Source organism: Populus trichocarpa, chromosome 4 (assembly GCF_000002775.5).
Source record: "Populus trichocarpa isolate Nisqually-1 chromosome 4, P.trichocarpa_v4.1, whole genome shotgun sequence".
Lineage (NCBI taxonomy): Eukaryota > Viridiplantae > Streptophyta > Magnoliopsida > Malpighiales > Salicaceae > Populus > Populus trichocarpa.
Window position 1 is genome coordinate 21,156,310 of NC_037288.2, and position 16,921 is coordinate 21,173,230.

The 16,921-nt window shown below is 37.2% G+C and overlaps 2 protein-coding genes and 2 long non-coding RNA genes across 6 annotated transcripts; 2 read left to right on the forward strand and 2 right to left on the reverse strand.

Annotated features, from left to right (window-relative positions):
* The first annotated feature begins 366 nt into the window (after nucleotides 1–366).
* Nucleotides 367–7,349, forward strand: LOC18098110 (protein transport protein SEC24). The gene is made up of 14 exons (XM_006384735.3): nucleotides 367–807; nucleotides 896–961; nucleotides 1,634–1,687; nucleotides 1,800–1,972; nucleotides 2,241–2,427; nucleotides 2,539–2,684; nucleotides 2,759–2,913; nucleotides 3,203–3,284; nucleotides 3,368–3,483; nucleotides 4,507–4,605; nucleotides 4,763–4,886; nucleotides 5,323–5,600; nucleotides 6,224–6,438; nucleotides 6,540–7,349. The coding sequence occupies exons 1-14, from the start codon at nucleotides 480–482 to the stop codon at nucleotides 6,749–6,751; spliced, it is 2,235 nt and encodes a 744-aa protein (XP_006384797.1). The 5' UTR covers nucleotides 367–479; the 3' UTR covers nucleotides 6,752–7,349.
* A 909-nt stretch (nucleotides 7,350–8,258) lies between these two features.
* On the reverse strand, nucleotides 8,259–9,567 carry LOC112327367 (uncharacterized). Its single transcript, XR_002981589.2, has 2 exons — nucleotides 9,224–9,567; nucleotides 8,259–8,803 (listed from the first exon to the last, which is right to left on the reverse strand). It is a non-coding gene; the product is annotated as an uncharacterized LOC112327367 (long non-coding RNA).
* Nucleotides 9,568–9,664: 97 nt separating this feature from the next.
* On the forward strand, nucleotides 9,665–14,827 carry LOC18098111 (heterogeneous nuclear ribonucleoprotein Q). 3 transcript variants are annotated; one of them, XM_006384737.3, is made up of 10 exons: nucleotides 9,665–9,872; nucleotides 10,772–10,787; nucleotides 11,252–11,708; nucleotides 11,792–11,908; nucleotides 12,008–12,148; nucleotides 12,279–12,449; nucleotides 12,573–12,780; nucleotides 12,873–13,048; nucleotides 13,798–13,883; nucleotides 14,469–14,827. In XM_006384737.3, the coding sequence occupies exons 3-10, from the start codon at nucleotides 11,286–11,288 to the stop codon at nucleotides 14,620–14,622; spliced, it is 1,476 nt and encodes a 491-aa protein (XP_006384799.1). In that variant the 5' UTR covers nucleotides 9,665–9,872; nucleotides 10,772–10,787; nucleotides 11,252–11,285; the 3' UTR covers nucleotides 14,623–14,827. The 3 variants fall into 3 exon arrangements, with proteins under 3 accessions (XP_006384799.1, XP_006384800.1, XP_024456008.1); XM_006384738.3 differs by having other exon boundaries at nucleotides 9,720–9,872; nucleotides 10,772–11,708; XM_024600240.2 differs by lacking the exon at nucleotides 10,772–10,787 and having other exon boundaries at nucleotides 9,721–9,872.
* LOC18098112 (uncharacterized) lies at nucleotides 14,670–16,914 on the reverse strand. The gene is made up of 2 exons (XR_002981588.2): nucleotides 16,219–16,914; nucleotides 14,670–15,923 (listed from the first exon to the last, which is right to left on the reverse strand). It is a non-coding gene; the product is annotated as an uncharacterized LOC18098112 (long non-coding RNA).
* Between the last annotated feature and the right edge of the window lie 7 nt (nucleotides 16,915–16,921).

Here is a 16,921-nt window from a genome sequence, read left to right on the forward strand (position 1 = left end):
TGTTATTTCTATTATGTTAATTTAGAAAAAAAACACTCAAAAAAACAAGTAAAAAATAAAAAACAAACCTTAATTTTATTATTAGCATATCACTCAATCATCCATTTCAACATAAAACCAAAACAAAATGATCAAACTAATCCTTCCAATTCCATATAAACATAAATAGAAAGACTCAATTGAACATAATTAATTAGTTTTTTTTTTTTAATTTTATAATTCTAAAATCGAGAATTCAATATTATGTTAGCAAGGAAGAGTAATTAATTTGATATTTCCTAAAAGAATATTCCCTAAGAGAAAAAAAAAAAAGCCAGCAAGACCACTAGTGCCACGCCAACCAGCCATTAATCCCACGTGGCATAACAGCACTGGTAAATTTCACGTAAATCCCCTCTTCTCTTTCCACCCCCTCTTACTTCCCCAAATCCCCCGGTTTCCCGAGAAACCCAGAGAAATCAAAAACCTCCACCTCCACAATGGCGGTTCGAGCTACAATGTCGCGATTTCCAATGGAAGAAGATGTGCAGGAATCATCAGGACTACCGTGGGGAATAACAGTTACGCCATTTGCTTCCAAAGACGAGAACGGACTGTCTCCTGTGTACGGATCGAACGGCGATTTGCTACCTCGCTGCGAGAACTGTTACGCTTACTTTAACACGTACTGTGAGCTTGATCAGTGGGCCTGGAATTGTAGTCTATGTGGAACCCTCAACGGACTCGACTCTCAAGCCATCGCGCGTTACTCGCATCCTCAGTCTTGCGCTGAGATGATGTCCTCTTTTGTCGATCTCGAATTGCCTAGTGAGTAGTTTGAATGATATTCTGTTTAATTTAGGGTTTTGAAGTTTGTAATCTGGTTTGGTTAGTGATTAGTGTTTGGTTTGTGTAGTGGAGGGATCGGATGAAGAAATGATGCAAGCCTGTCCGGTTTATGTTGCGGCGGTTGACTTGTCGTGTAAGAATTATTGATTTTCTCTAGTGGGATTAGTTTTTAGTTTTTTTAGTTAATTTTGTTATATGATTATATAATTGAAATTGAATTGATCTGAAGAATTTTCCGTTGCAGTAGTAATTTAGCAAACTCTTATGAAGTTCACAATAATAATTAGAGGCCGAATCAGAAAATTCACTTATAAAACTGTGCAAATGTTCTCAATTTTAGTCGTACTTGTGCAATGTATGAGCATTTATTTTATATATCCAAAAGGGTGGAAGATGGAAATGATAATCGAAATTGCTGTTTTCTGTGCAAAATTAATCACATTGGAGGTGTTTGAATTGAAACCGGTGACTGTCATGCATGTGAATTTGCAAAGTGGAATTGAAAACGCAGCAATGCAGTATAGTGAATCGTTTGAATTTGATATCGTTTTGTTGCTGAATTGATTGGCATTCTATTGTGTTTGTTTCTACTCAAGTATTCATCTTTACTCTTTTTTTTCCTTTCTTTTTGCTTAGTTGTGATTTGAGCGTGTAGAGAATGAGAGCGCACATAGAGGGTAAAAGTGATAGCTGTTGAAGTTCTTTTGATTATCTCATACTATACTGTAGGCTAAGATCTTTCTAATCTATGTTTTGATTTTTTCTAAGAGGTGACAGCTTTTGAATTTGTTGAGTTTGTCTGCAGCTTCAGAAGAATTTTTGGAGCTTACTAAAAGTGCATTGCAAGCAGCTTTGGAAGGTTGACCTTTTTCTTTTGTTATACGATATTTTTAGTTCAAAATAATATATTAGTTCTTAACTGCATGGGTTATGTCCTTTAAGGGTGACTTATTGTTTTTATTTTGCTGCAGCTCTTGCTCCTGGTTCTCTATTTGGGCTTGCTACCTTTAGCCACAAAATGGGGTTGTATGATGTTCAAGGGCCCATTCCAGTTGTAAAGAATGTTTTTATTCCTCCTGATATGGAAGGAACCCTTCCAACTGAGCTCGAAGATGTCATGCCTTTGTCACAATTCTTGGCCCCTGTATGCTAGGCACACTGTTTTATGTTTTGACATTTTTTATTTCATTTATTCATTTGTTGCTCTTGATAAAGCTAAATGGGAAAGAAGAAATCACTCATGTAACCAAACTGATGTTTAATAGAATGCATAGTTGAGTTAGCGTTATATTTTTCATCTTTTTATTGTCATTGAGTGGTTGTAATGTTCTCTAATGGGGTTTGGCAGTTTAATTGCCAGGTTTTGCCTTACTTAATGTTGGCACCATCCTAAGTTCAGTGTTGTGCTGCAGGTGGAAACCTGTAAAGACCGTATTACTGCTGCACTTGACACTCTCAGACCAACAACCTCATGGGAGAGAACCACAGGTGCAGGACAAGGACTAGATGGAGTTCTAATGGGCGGGCGAGGTTTTGGTGTGGCAATGGAAGCCCTGTTGAAATACCTTGGGTCAGAATACGGAAATACATTTGCTTTAGGTACATGATGCATGGAGTTCGTCTTATAAAGGCATCCTTTGTCTTTTGTATATTGAAGTTTGTATATTGAAGATGTGCTCAAATGCTTGTCCTTTTTGTTATTGATTGCAGCTAGAGTTTTTGCTTTCATATCCGGTCCTCCTGATTATGGTGCTGGGCAATTAGATACAAGAAGGTATGGTGAACAATATGCTAGTAAAGGAGAGGATGCAGACAGGGCTTTGCTTCCAGAGCAGACTCCATTTTACAAAGATCTGGTAATCTTGTTGCCTTTAATTATATTCAACATTGCAAGTTTTAGGAAATGTGAGCATTGACAAATATTTTTCAGGCTGCTGTGGCTGTCCAAGCAGGTGTTTGTGTGGACATATTTGCTGTAACAAATGAGTATACGGATCTGGCATCCCTCAAGTTTCTTAGTATTGAAAGTGGAGGCACATTGTTTCTCTATTCAAACACTGATGACTCAACACTTCCTCAGGATATGTGAGTACAGGTTACAATAGTAATTAGTATAAGATACATGAATTCCTAGCTCCTTTCTTGTTATGTAACATCAATGAACTGGTAGCATAATTTTAATTGCAAAATGAGTGCAATGAACGTCTGGTGTTTGTTCTAAGATGTACAATTTTACATGTTTAACTAGTAAGACGAATAAATAATTTTTATGTAATAGATACTGGTCTGTTGTTTTACTTGAAGATGTAAGTTTATAATCCATTTGTAGTGGTTCTATTATCCGCATGTGATTTTATGTGCTATCTTTTTGAAGGTATCGGATGCTTAGTCGACCATATGCTTTCGGTTGCATACTGCGATTGAGGACATCTTCTGAATTCAAACCTGGTCATTCTGTAAGTGACATTCATTTTAATTTGAGTTTGTTGAGCAGAGGGTACTATGTCTTTTATTTATGTGCTCTAAATATTTCCTGCAGTATGGACATTTCTTCCCAGATCCACAGTATGAGAACGTTCAACACATTATTTGCTGCGATTCTTTTGCCACATATGCTTATGACTTTGACTTTACAAGTGCTACTGGATTTTCCAGGTATCCATCTATTTCTGAGAGCCAATAAACTATGATCTTTTGTTGGCTAAATGTCATTGGAACTTGACTAATGTATCAATCTGTATAGAAATATCTAGGAAAGTTCACTTAGATCCCATGAAATGATTTCATCACAGTTTGTTGGGTTGAGTATGTTCAACTTCAAGCAAATACTATTGTAATCTGAATGGTATTGCCCTAACTGAATCTGGTGGACCTGCTTGGTGTAAACATCTCCTCATTTATTTATTTAGATAAGAGACATGACCAACTTACAATGTAAAAATGGATACAAGCTAAAGCAACTGTCCTGTTCAAAAAAGAAAAGAAAAAGCGAAAATAACCGCTGTCAGAAGACATCTTGGAGTTCAACTATTAATCGGCAGTGATGTGGTGATATTAGATTTCTGTTTGGCCACTTATATTCAAAACTTATGAGTGCATCTTGTCATATCCATTGCAATATTATTTAATCTTAAGCTGATAAGTCACATATTAACTGTTAAATGCCACCTGCTCCTTCTGTGGTCAACCATAAAGTCTATCAAGGAACAGTTCAGTCACTTTTCAGCTAGTTAAGGAGCAGAGGATTGCCCACTATAGTTCATTGGTTTATTCAGTGTCTTAGATCTTTCAATTGAGTTGATGTTATCTCTCACAAAACTGCATTTACTCATGTGCAAACAAATATTTGGATTTGGTGGACGAGGATGGAGGATCGATATGTTCCTTATCTGCTGTAACTTGATATGGGAAGTTTCCACTTGTTATTGCTCTTAAGATGGGACACTTTCATAAGATTCATGTGTTGCCTTCTCAAACTATCATTCTGACCGACAATTCCATGGTTGGCTCGACTTGGTTTTTAGGCCTCCTGTTTTTATTTATTCCACCTCACTCTTGCTCACTTCCTTTTGTATGCTTTTGTAACTCATCAAATGTTATTGAGTTTGTTTGAGTTTCTTTTCAGTAATTAAATTATAAATTGCACTTTGAAAGGCAATGGCTTCATTATTTTTGCAGATATGCATCAGAACAACCAGTACTACAGATAGCATTTCAATACACAGTTGTTGTGCCTCCTGAGGAGCTCTCATCTCCAAGATTGGTTTCTGCTAGTAGGTATGACAAAGCTGATGTAGCTATTGAATATTTTGTTTTGGTATGAATGACCGGTCTTGCATAATATATTGTTGATGCACCATAAGGTTCTTGCAAGCATTTTATTGCATTTTCATCACTTTTTGGGCTAATCTTGGTTTGTTGTATGTTTATGCAGAGGCAAGCATTTGCTTAAACGTCGATTAAGAATCAGAACTTTGCAATTTGGTACTGCTAGGAATATGAATGAACTTTATGACAATGTTGATTCTGAAGTTGTTCTATCAATACTTGTCCACAAGGTATCCCCCCATTTCTTGCATAATAACAATCTGTTGGAAGAAAAAAAAAAGTTTTTGATTCTGTTAGTGAACCTAGGGGTATTTAGTACCTTGGTCATAATCATAGCAGGCAATAAAATAAAGAAAACAGTGATCAACATGAACCAAAATAATCAAACAATAAACAGGGCGTATGCAAGAGAGAAATGCTAATTTCTTATATAATTCACCCCATCCTAAGGCCTGGTTGTAGTTTTGCTGTGTATGGCTTACTTCCTGAAAGAACTCTTAGCCAGTAATTTGCGCAACATGGGCAATCCTCCTCCCCTATGCTCCCCCATTCCTGGCACGAGTATGATTTGCTCTGTTCTCTCTCAATAACAATGACTTTTCTCCTTGGGCTAATTGATTGTACATTTATTCATCATCGGTTAATTATGCAACTTGTTGACTCTAGGTTATATTAGCCTCTTTGGAGCAAGGAGTCCGGGAGGGCAGGATGTTGCTTCACGATTGGCTCGTAATCCTCACTGCTCAGTATAATGATGCCTCTAAAATTGTCCAGTTTAAGAATGGTGGTTCATTAACTGCTCAGGTAGATGTTGCATTTTCACAGTGCCAACAACTGCAGCCCTTGCCTCGCCTAGTTTTTGCTTTGCTTCGAAATCCTCTTCTTCGCTTCCATGAAGAAGGTGTTCATCCTGACTACCGGATATACCTCCAATGCCTTTTTAGGTACACCATGTTTACATTTGACTTGCTATATTTAATATGCCTGGGGATTGGGTTAGTGTTTTAGAAAACCCACAAGGAGGGAGGAGGTGGGGGTTTCTATTCAGCTGTTGAATTATTATTATGGCAATGTCAGAACTGAATTGAAAACTGTGAACTATTGATGAGTTTAGAAGCACATGGAGACTGTATTTATTAGATAAACATAATGTCACAGAAAATGTCCAGTGGTCTTCTTCAACAGGACACCTTCCCCACCCCTGTTTTGGGGTGGGGAAGAATGTTGCAGATTTTTGTCTTAAAACCTAATTTGCATTTTGTATTTTATCATCCTTGGTGTGTATAACTGTTGTTTTTATTTTCGTGCATAAGGTCAAACTTTGTACTTCTATAATTTTTATTGCAATTAACTTTTCTTGTGGAGATCACCGTCCATTACCTTTCTCTTTGTTGATCATTCAATGGCTTTAGGGAGTGGGTGACCTTGGTAACTTCTCTTTAGAGAGGTTGGCCATCAATTAGGCCATGCTCTGGCAACTTTAAATGTGTTACTTGAGAATTAACCCTACTTTTCTTTTGTATGAGAAATTAGTAGTCTCACTTCTCTTAAACTTTTCTTGCTGCAGTGCACTGGAACCCAGTTCCCTTCAACGTGCTATATATCCAGTATTGACATCATATTCTACACCAGATAAACAAGCTTATCCTCGCCACTCTTTGAGTCGTGCTGCACTGATTACCAGTGATAGTCCAATATTTTTCCTTGACGCATTTACAACTTTAATTGTGTTCTATTCTTCTACGGCAGACCCAGCACTTCCTTTCCCTCCACCCCAAGATTGTAAGTTGTTTTTATCATCTAGGTCTGCTTTTATGCAGGAGAAATTATTCTTCAAAGAATATCCTTGATTCTGTTTTTAAGACACAATGTACTCTTATCAGGTTTATTGAGGAGCACGATTAACAAACTGAAGCAAGAAAGGAGTATCACTCCAAAATTGATTTTTATCCGGGGAGGGCAGGATGATGCCTCTGTTTTTGAGAACTACCTCATTGAGGAACAGCATGTTGATGGTAGTGGCTTTGCTAGTGTCATGGGTTTTGTGTCTTTCCTTGAAGATGTAATCCAGAGCGTGTTGGAATACATGAAATAGAAGATGAGATTGGAACCTGCTCATGATTTACCAGGCGCAGGAAGAGGCATGTCTACCGATTCATGGAAGAAATGTGCATATTTACACAATCCACTTGCAGGTCAGAACTCTGATTCGCCTATCAAGATTTGAAAGTGCTGTATCATCCTGGATTCAAAGTGGTGGATTGTTGATTATCAATTGCCTACTTTAACCCGTTGGAAATTCCATTCAATCGCAAATTATATCAAGTCAAACTCTGGAATATACTCATCATCTTTATAATTCAAAATTGCAGTCATGGGAGATCTGTCCTACTTCTTGATTAGATTATGAATACAGGTTAATCAAATTGTACTGTGAGTTGCTTTCTTCAAGGTTTTTCTTTTCTTTTTCCCCATCGTGTAGTAATCGGATCAGTCTGTTAAATTGAGAAAACGGTAGATAGATTTCCGGGAGTAATCATTTCAATTTGTTGACTCGGTTGCTCAAGATCACTGGGAGAGGAAATAACTGTTCTGTTCAGAGGTGGTTTTATGGGTAAGTGCACCTGTGTTATTCCAGGTCAACATGTATTTCTTTATACTTTCAAATAAATTAGGATTAATTATCATTTAAAGCCATTTCTTGATGGAGAAACTATGGTTTATCAGAATTTAATGCTTGGTTTTATAAATTAATGCTACCAATTTTTATTTGTTTTTAGTTGATTTAGTAATTAGAGCATTTGAAATCTCTCTATTTTTTTTTAAACATGAATGAGTTCTTACAAAATCTCTTATCTTTGATGCAGGATTTGTAATTTCATAATACTCTTGAAGATTATTCTAATATAAAATAGAAGTCAGCATGGTAATTTAAATAACTATGACAGAAGAAATTGTTTTGATATTTAAATATCGGGTGGTGGTAATCCCACTTCATATTTATTACAAGTTTTATTCATAGACTATTATCTCCCATCTTTAAAGCAATTAAAAAATATTTTATTTTGACATCATCAAATTTTGGAAAAATTATTATTTTCTAATTATTGAGCTTCTAAATCAATTCAAATAAAAAACAATAAGCATATAACTAAAGCCTTCAGAATCTTAATTGCTATACTATATTTTTTAAAATAAATATTTTATAGGTAGATAATATTTATAAGCACAAAAAAAAAATGTTTAAAATGAAGGAATTGAATTTAGTGATAGGTAGTGATTAAAAAAGTTGAAATCTAAATATCCTAATAGAAAACAATATTTTTTTTATTAGCTAAATTTCTACATATAAATGTAATGCCAACATTTAATATCATTATTGTGAAAATCTTAATATAATTATAGATGGTTGCATGGCTGGCTGAAATTACATATAAGTTAACATTTGATTGTATTCGTGTTTTTAAAAAAATTAATATTTTTTTTGTAAAAATTAATTTTTTATGTGTTTTAGATCAATGTGTTGATTTTAAAAATGATTTTTAAAAAATAAAAAATATTATTTTAATATATTTCAACACGAAAAGCAATTACAATCAAACTCCCCGAAATGTCTCATTCTAACATTTCAAAATGTCCATTCTTTTTCATACACAGGAACATGTAATTAAAACCCATCTTGAGTACATCATTTCATTTACATAACTCACTTGAACACTTCCTATTACAAGCTTTTGCCCAAACTTCTAACCCTACTCAGTGAGCGAAAGATTGTTTCATGACTCAGTACATCCATCCTAAATCTGCCTGGAGGACTTTAATCACAGCAATGTTCTAAAATATTCAGTTGTAATTATAAAAACCATATCTGTCTCGAAGACTATGGCAATCTGGAACACCAAGCAGTCAGATTGAAAGCACTGCAAGTGTTCAACCCCAGGTGCCCCCCACCAATCAGATTGCCACGTATGAAACAAAACAAAAATTACAATCACACTCTATGGATGATTATACAAATTAAGGGTGTGATCAAATTAAACTCGAATGCAGATTTCCTAATCCTGACCTTGATAATGCCAAAACAGCAGCCAACATGAAACGGTGAGCTAGCCGAGGAACAAAATACAATGGCGCAGGGAACCTATTCCTGAGAGCACAACGGACAAAAAGCAAGCTTGCAGATTCAATGAGAGCAAACCAAAAAAGCATGAGCAAAAACCCGTAAATGGAACAAAGAAAAGCCAAGCCAAGACAGTAAAAAAGAAGAACAGAAGCAAGGGAAGAAGCAGGTCCAGGAGAAACAGTGGGAGACAACAGAAGCAGAAAAGAAAGAAAGAAAAGGAATAGGAACGGGGAAAAAAGCCAAGATAAAGTGAGCCTGAAACAACCCACACCCCAGACCTAAAAGAAAAGAAGTGAAAGCATGTGGAGCACTGGAGGAATGGTATCATGCCAGTCTAAGAAATTCAATAAAACAGAGCATGAAGCGACAACAAAGCAAGCAGAGGTCCATAAAAATAGTTAAGATGAAGGAAACCAAACCAGAATGGTAGGGATAGCAACTAACCCGTTAACAACCGAACAAGATTAGAGGTTCAATGAAGGGCAAGAGGAACTAAAATCCTCGAACCAATCCGAAAATCAGCACCCACAACGAATCATAGTCGAGTGCAGCCAGATGAAATCAATAGCCTCCTGGAAACCCAAGCCGCCGTCACTGGAGCCCCAGCAGACGCAAAGAAACGAAGGACAAAGACGACCCACCTCTCCCACAAAGCATGAGAAAAGCAAGCGAATGAGTTCCCCACGACCCAGCTGGACCTAAGCACTAGTAGAGGTCGAAGAACAAAGAGAAGCCCAGAGAAGACACAGGCATCCCAAGCCGAAAGCCCCCAGGCCCGAAAACTAACTTCTATATTTTTTATATTTTAAAAGCACATCCTTTAAACAGTATAATGTATTTATAAGAATAAAATCCTACGATTAATCATTAATCCACCGCACCATTTTATTTATTTATTTTTTTAAATAAAGAACCAAAGCCAAAAGAATCCATTAATCATTATCAAGCTTCGCTCTCATTTGCTTAGGGTTTGTTTTCCCTTTAAATCCTGAAAAAAAGAATCGAATACTCTCCCTCTCGCTCTTAGCTTGAAGTTGTTCAGCAGCAATCATAGCAGACAGAAATCCTCTCCTCGCCTCTTCTCTCCTCTCCGGTACGTTCTTGAAGCTAATTACGTTTCTCTTCTTCGTGTCTTTTGGGGTTTTTTTTTTTTTTTGAGTTACTGTTAGGTTTCCTTAACAAGTTTAAATATCTGGTCATGAGCTGTTAATTTTGAACTGAAACCTTAAAAAAACAACACATAAAAATCAATTAATGATGCAATAATTCTTTTTTAGCTAAATGCATCATTATAGATTTGTTAGTAAGGAGCCGAAGAACGTAAATGCAAAAAGGTTAAGAGCAGAGCCAAAGCTTTGACTAAGGTTTAGCTAACCTGGAAAAAAGCTGGGATTTGGCAACTCACCCAATCAAGCTTCGTTGGGGTCTGGTTCTCGTGGGTTGCTTGATTAACTTGATATTACCCTTCTGGTTCTCCGTGTCACAGCTGTATTTGATAGTTTTAGATTTCTAATTAGGTAGGTCATGTATGGAAGAATCTGATGCTTGGGGTGGTGTTGAACTACGAGTTTGTGGTCTATGAAATTCTTTCGGTTCCGACTTGATAAATGCCTATCCCGGATGTTCTCAATTTGTGTTATATGTGTTTTAATTGAGCGTAGCCTGATTTGGTGTTCTTAGAGGAAAATGAGAGGAGAAACTAGAATGGTAAAACGAGGTAATATACTTGTTTAAGAAGCTTGGTTGTTGAGAAAGCTGAATTTTTTATAGGTAAGTTTTAAAGCAATGTTAATGGCACCCTAAAACGTGTAGATCTTGTCTGCATAAAATGTATATATGGTCTGTATCTTATAAGGATCTTCCATCTTTTTAAAGTTTGGTATGAAGGGTTCTTTTTAGTTTGGAAAGTGTGTACTGGTTATTAAAAACTTATGTATAATGTCCATCTCAATTGGTATGTTTAGTTTGATGTGTTGCCTTGAATTGTTGCAGGAAGGTGGACAGACTGGTATGTTAGTTTGGAACTCATATTTTTTTGTGAGATTGGATCATGTTGTGGCTTGATCACCTTTTTGTTAAATCTGACCCTTTCCACTTTTCTCTGAATAACTTGATAAAGGAATCTACAAGCTAAAATCTTAATTCTTATATTTCTTAAATGCGACCTCTGGAATGAAGCCCCTTCATGCTTAAACTAATGCTTCCTATTCCAGGACATAGGTTGCATCACCTTCCTAAGCTACATTGTTTTCATTCAGAAATCTCTTTTGCCCATCTCTGTTACTACTGCAACTAATTTTATCTTAAATCCTTTATTAGAAGTCTTTCACGTTGCAACCACCTTCAAACTTATGACACGATTTCTATTCAGATTCATGACCTGGAACTCCTTTTGGCCTTTCATTTTGTTTCCTCCTTTCAATATGTGTATATATCCCATGAATTCTTGTGGCCTCTGTACCCTCTTCACAGTTGCCTTGCAAGCTTGTGTACTTAGATATATAAGATGCCAAGTACAAAAGGAAATGCATCTGCAGCTGCTGAGGAAGCAGAATCTGAAAAGCCGGTTGAGTCCGATGAGAAAGTTGATTTTGATGAAGACTATGATCCTGAGGAAATGATGGATGAGGAGGTTGAGTATGAAGTAGAGGAAATAGTGGAAGAAGTGGAAGAAGAGGAAATAATAGAAGAGGAAGTGGAGGTGGAGGAAGAAGAGGAGGAAAATGCTAGTAATGCTAATGGGGGTGATATCCAAAGTAGCCATCAAGGTGATGAGGCAAAGGTTGAAGATGAGGATGAGAAGAAAAAACATGCTGAGCTTCTTGCCCGTCCTCCTCATGGTTCTGAAGTATATATTGGTGGTGTTCCTAATGATGCTTCTGAGGAGGACTTGAAGGATTTTTGCGAGTCTGTTGGAGAAGTTACGGAGGTAAGCTCTACTTCAATTTATGAAGTATCTGTCTATATGATCGTCGTAAAGGTGAAGACCCTGAACAAATTTTATGACTGCAGGTACGTATGATGAAAGGAAAAGATTCAAGTGACAATAAGGGCTTTGCATTTGTGACTTTTAGAAGTGTTGATTTGGCTACTAAAGCAATTGGTGAGCTGAATAATACTGAATTCAAGGTGAATGTCCTCACTTTTCTTTGTTTGTGGGAATTGTGTTCGTGCTTGTTTAAAGTATGCTGCTTCAATTGCATGTGTTGATATTTCTCTCGCATTCAGGGTAAAAGAATCAAATGCTCAACATCTCAGGCAAAGCACCGGTTGTTCCTTAGCAACATTCCTAGAAGTTGGGGAGAGGAAGATCTTAGCAAGTTTGTGGCTGAGGTTGGGCCTGGTACAACCAATGTGCAATTGGTGAAGGTTAGTGAAGTTAATATTCTACTTGATTGTTGATATTTTAAGGTGTTTTTATTTCTTCTCTTATTTATTTATTTATTATAATCTGGTTAGCAGATGCAATTTACTCATTGGTTATAACAATTGGTCACAGGAGAAGAGCTCAAGCAATAACAGGGGCTATGCTTTTGTTGAGTACTACAATAATGCTTGCGCTGAATATTCGAGGCAGAAGATGATAGATCCAAAATTTAAGCTGGGTGATAATGCCCCAAGTGTGAGCTGGGCTGACCCTAAAAATGCTGACTCTTCCACTTCTTCACAGGTCTTGTAATAAATTTGAATTGATTAACCATCTTCATGATCTGGTTTCTTTAGATCTGGTTGTCTTTGGTTATGCTATGAGATGTCTTGTGCTCTGAAATTCAATCCAGCTTCCATTTTACAGGTTAAGGCAATATATGTGAAGAATTTACCAAAGACTGTTACCCAAGATCAGTTGAAGAAGCTATTTGAACGACATGGAAAAATCACAAAAGTGGTTTTGCCTCCAGCAAAATCTGGACAAGAGAAAAATAGAATTGGTTTTGTGCATTTTGCTGAGAGGTCTAGTGCTATGAAAGCTCTGAAAGATACTGAAAAATATGAACTAAATGGTGATCACTGATTTATCCATCTTATATGCATTTGTTATCTGAATGTAAGTGAACAAGCTATTCATGTTGGTTTGTTTTGTTGTGATTTTTAGGCCAAAGTGTCGAGTGTGCACTTGCAAAACCTCAGTCAGAGCAGAAGCCTGCTGGAGGGTCAAACTTGCAGAGGGCTGGTTTGTTACCAGCTTACCCACCTGGTGTTGGTTATGGTATGATGGGGAGTGCCTATGGTGCTCTTGGTGCAGGATATGTTGCAACAGGCTTTACACAGGTCAGAAGATACGACTGTGTGTTTCTCTTTGCTATTGTACACTTTGTAATCTTTTTTTGAACTGCTTGGTCTGGATGGTTATCATCATTGTATATTTTGCATATTAACCATTTCGGATGTAGCTTTAATGTGCAAGGGGATTACCTAATAGCTTTTCTAGTAATTTTGAGCTTTGGCTTTATGATATATACGCATGAAGATTAACTGATCTCTCTTTTTTGTTTCTTTGAACATGCTATGATTCGAAAGAATTGTAATATTTTTAAGCTTTATCTACTCTTGCTTTAAATTTAAGGTTTTTTTTTTCCCATGTACACGCATGTGATTGAATTTCAACGACTTGGCCATGAAATTCAGTTTCCAAGCTATTCTAATGGGATGACTTTCAATTGTAGATTAGAATCTTCCAAGTATCCAACTTTAGGAGGGAGAGGCCATAGACTAATGCCAATTCTTATTGGTGCAGTGTAATTCAGGCACTTGATTTTTTCACCTTCCGTCACCTCCTTCTCCTCCATTCTAGTTTGTTTTATTCATATTTGAGTTTCAAACTTTTGGTCAATGAGCTAACTCAAGAAGATGAAATGAAATTTATGCTGTTTGCTCCTTATTAGAAGAATGCTGGGATGACAGATTTTCTTAGTACAATTCATTTATTTGTTTCTTCTTTGTTAGAACTTGAACTCTGCAGTTTCTAACTTTCAGCCAATATTAAATTCATTCTTTTCTTTTCCCCCCCCATTTTGCAGCCATTGATCTATGGAAGTGGACCAGCCCCTGCTGGCATGGCAATGATGCCAATGCTTCTACCTGATGGGCAGTTCGGATATGTCCTGTAAGCTGACTGTAGATCCTTTAACCTTTTTTATTTTTTTAGCTCCAAATGGAGGGTTGGGGATCCTATCAAACTTGTCCTTTATGTGGCATTCAAGGAAGGGAAAACAGGGAAAAAAAAAAAAGGTTCAACTTACTACCTCGTACCCCCTTCCCTCAGGCATTCGTGTATTAAAGGAGAAAATGAAAGGGAGAAAAAAGCTGCAGTTAGCGTAATCAACAATGAGGATATAGCTGGTGTATTGATTTCTTCAGTCTTTCAGCATTCCCCTTGTATAGTCCAAATTAAGGATAACTCCTGATCTTTTTATGTCTTACCCCATTGTTTCCTAGCAAGATGAATCTTTTCTATTCCATTATATCATGATGTTGGTGGAACCCCTCCCCAGATCCATTTTTTTTACTGACACTGTAGGCTTGAGTACTTTACATGGCTCAAATTAATGCTTACAAGCCCAACTGATCCTTGAGTTTGCCACATAAATGTTAGATATACCTGCAATAGTAAATATTGGTTCACAAAGTAAATTAGCTTACTACTTAAATTGTAAACGCCTGAGGACCTGGCCTTTCTTTTTCTTTGCAGGCAACAGCCAGGAGTACAGCTACACTCCCCAACTTCATATCAAAGAAATGATAGTAGGAGTGGAAGTGGGCGTGGCAACAAAATGGTTGGCAGTTCAAGTAGGGGTAGACAGCGCAGTGATGCCAGCCATGGTCGCAGATTTCGTCCGTACTAATTGCTTTTGCTGCATACTTGTTGATTTCACTGATGAAGAAAGTGCTATTCAACAGTGTCAAACTCTTAGCATTTTTTTATTTTCCGTCTTATTATTGTAGTGTAATTGAGCTGATTTTTGTGAGTTTTTACACGTACATCTATATTGAAAACTTGTGTACATTTGTTCTTTGCGAGGTTGATAGCACGCAGTCAGGTTTGCATTACATTTGCTTCTTGTTAATGTTGCGTACATCCTTGTGCTTGCAACTTGTTATAATCACTTTCGCCTTTTCTTCTCAGAAAAGCATGGATCTGTGCTTTTCATGGGAGAAAATGGCCAATGAAACTTCCACCTTACAAAACGTTCCTCCAATAGCCACACGCCAAACACAGAGCTGAAGGGATTATAACCATAACAGATCGTACTCGTGTATGCGAGCCATGACCATCCCTTCGCATTGCCGTAAAAATCAACTGTGGTAAGGCAAGTTTCTACAACTAGCAAGCAGTGACATGATATTCCATTTTCTTTTTCACAAAAAGAAAAGGAAAGGGAGCCTACTGATGAGTTCTCTAGCAAACACGAGGAAAGATATAAGAGTAAGAGTTGTTTTCAGGCTATGAAAAGCAGATGCTGGTACGCTGTCAATTTCATCCCAGAGGTGAGATAGATTAGGATTTCGAGCAGCAGGTAAGAATTATGTTGCTCGAGCATTATCATGGAGCATCATTTGTTTTTACTGGTGTTCCTCTTCTCTTGCACCTCTTTGGTCTGCGGTGATCCTATCTTCTTTCCACCGCTTGAAGTATACAACAGCACAGAAAACATATGAATTCTTTGTCAGAAAGTTTTTCTGACATCCTTCATGCAATTCTATAAAACTCCATCAGTTATCTCGCACTACACATATTTCTGAATTCAGACGAACTCCTTCGCATCATCTAATTGATCACACCAGACCTGTATATGCCATGAAGCTGCAAAGTGAAGCATGGTTTTGCAGCACCCACCCACCTATCATTCCCAACAAATCCACACACAAGTAGTCAAGCAACCTTAGACCACAAGCCCATGCCTTTCGAATTCATTTCTACATAAACACAACAAGAAACCGAACATACTTAAAGATTCTGCCTGGTCTTTGGATACTTCAAAATCAAAGTGCCAAGGGACATGACACTGCAAGAAAGATCACTACTGGCCATTAAGGGAGGCTTTGAGTGGGCCAACAAACTCAGGAAACTCAATCTCTTCGACCGCTTTAAGCACATCATCTGCGTTCATTGTTTGCCTCTTTGATTCCTTGCATGTCATTAGCCCTAATTACAAAGTAATTAACAAAACCCATTTTCACAAACCAAGATCCCTTCAAAAACAGCATGAGAAAATTTACACACAAATAGCAGAATTAGCTCAAAAAATCCCACATAATTCCATAATCCCTAAACCTCAAATTTATTATTAAAAACTGAGACCTAATTAAGCACGTAGAAATGAGAACATTAGACCCTAAAAAACCCTCAATTCCGAATTTTTTGCGCAATTCCAAAAAAACAACCCCAAAATCGAGAAGATGAAAGGGATTAAATTTGTGGGGGTTATTTTAGGGCTTACATGGCGGAAAGATAGTGGATGAAAATGAAGGCTCTCAGACTCGTCAGGGGAGCAGCGGGAAAGAGCATCCTTCACCATCCGGCACACAATAGCCTTCGGCAGCTCCTCTGCTTCTGCCACTACTTTCTCCATCTCCCTCTCCCCCTCTCTCTGGGTCTTCTTGTTTTCCCGCCATTGGAGATGAATAAAGTTGTCTTTGGTGACAGCTGGGCTCACCTTCGATTTTGGACTGGATTTGTATGGGGGTTTTTACTTACCGGAAAGGCCCTGGCCATGAGCTCACCATATGATTACCGTCGCATCCCATGGGCAGGTATGTGATGATACGATTGTTACGTGGAACAGGTCAACACGTTGAAGTGGCCTCCTCATAAAGGTTTCCCTTTTTGCCTACCTCCGAATATTCAATTTTCAAATCAAGAACATGGTTTTATCCACGAAACCGAATCCGTCTCCTGAAGTGATGTAGAATTTAACTCGGATTAAGTTTTTTAATTAATTGGAAGGGAGTAAAATCCAATTTAACCAAGTTAAAAATTAATAAAAAATCATTAATTTTTTAAAAAATATTAAAATAACATTATTTTAATTTATTTTAAAAAAAATATTAAGGTAACCATTCCCGCCCTCCCTGAGGGCAGGTTTATCTGACTTTGAAGACCCCAACACGACAAAAAAATTGCCGACTTTAGGAACTTACTAG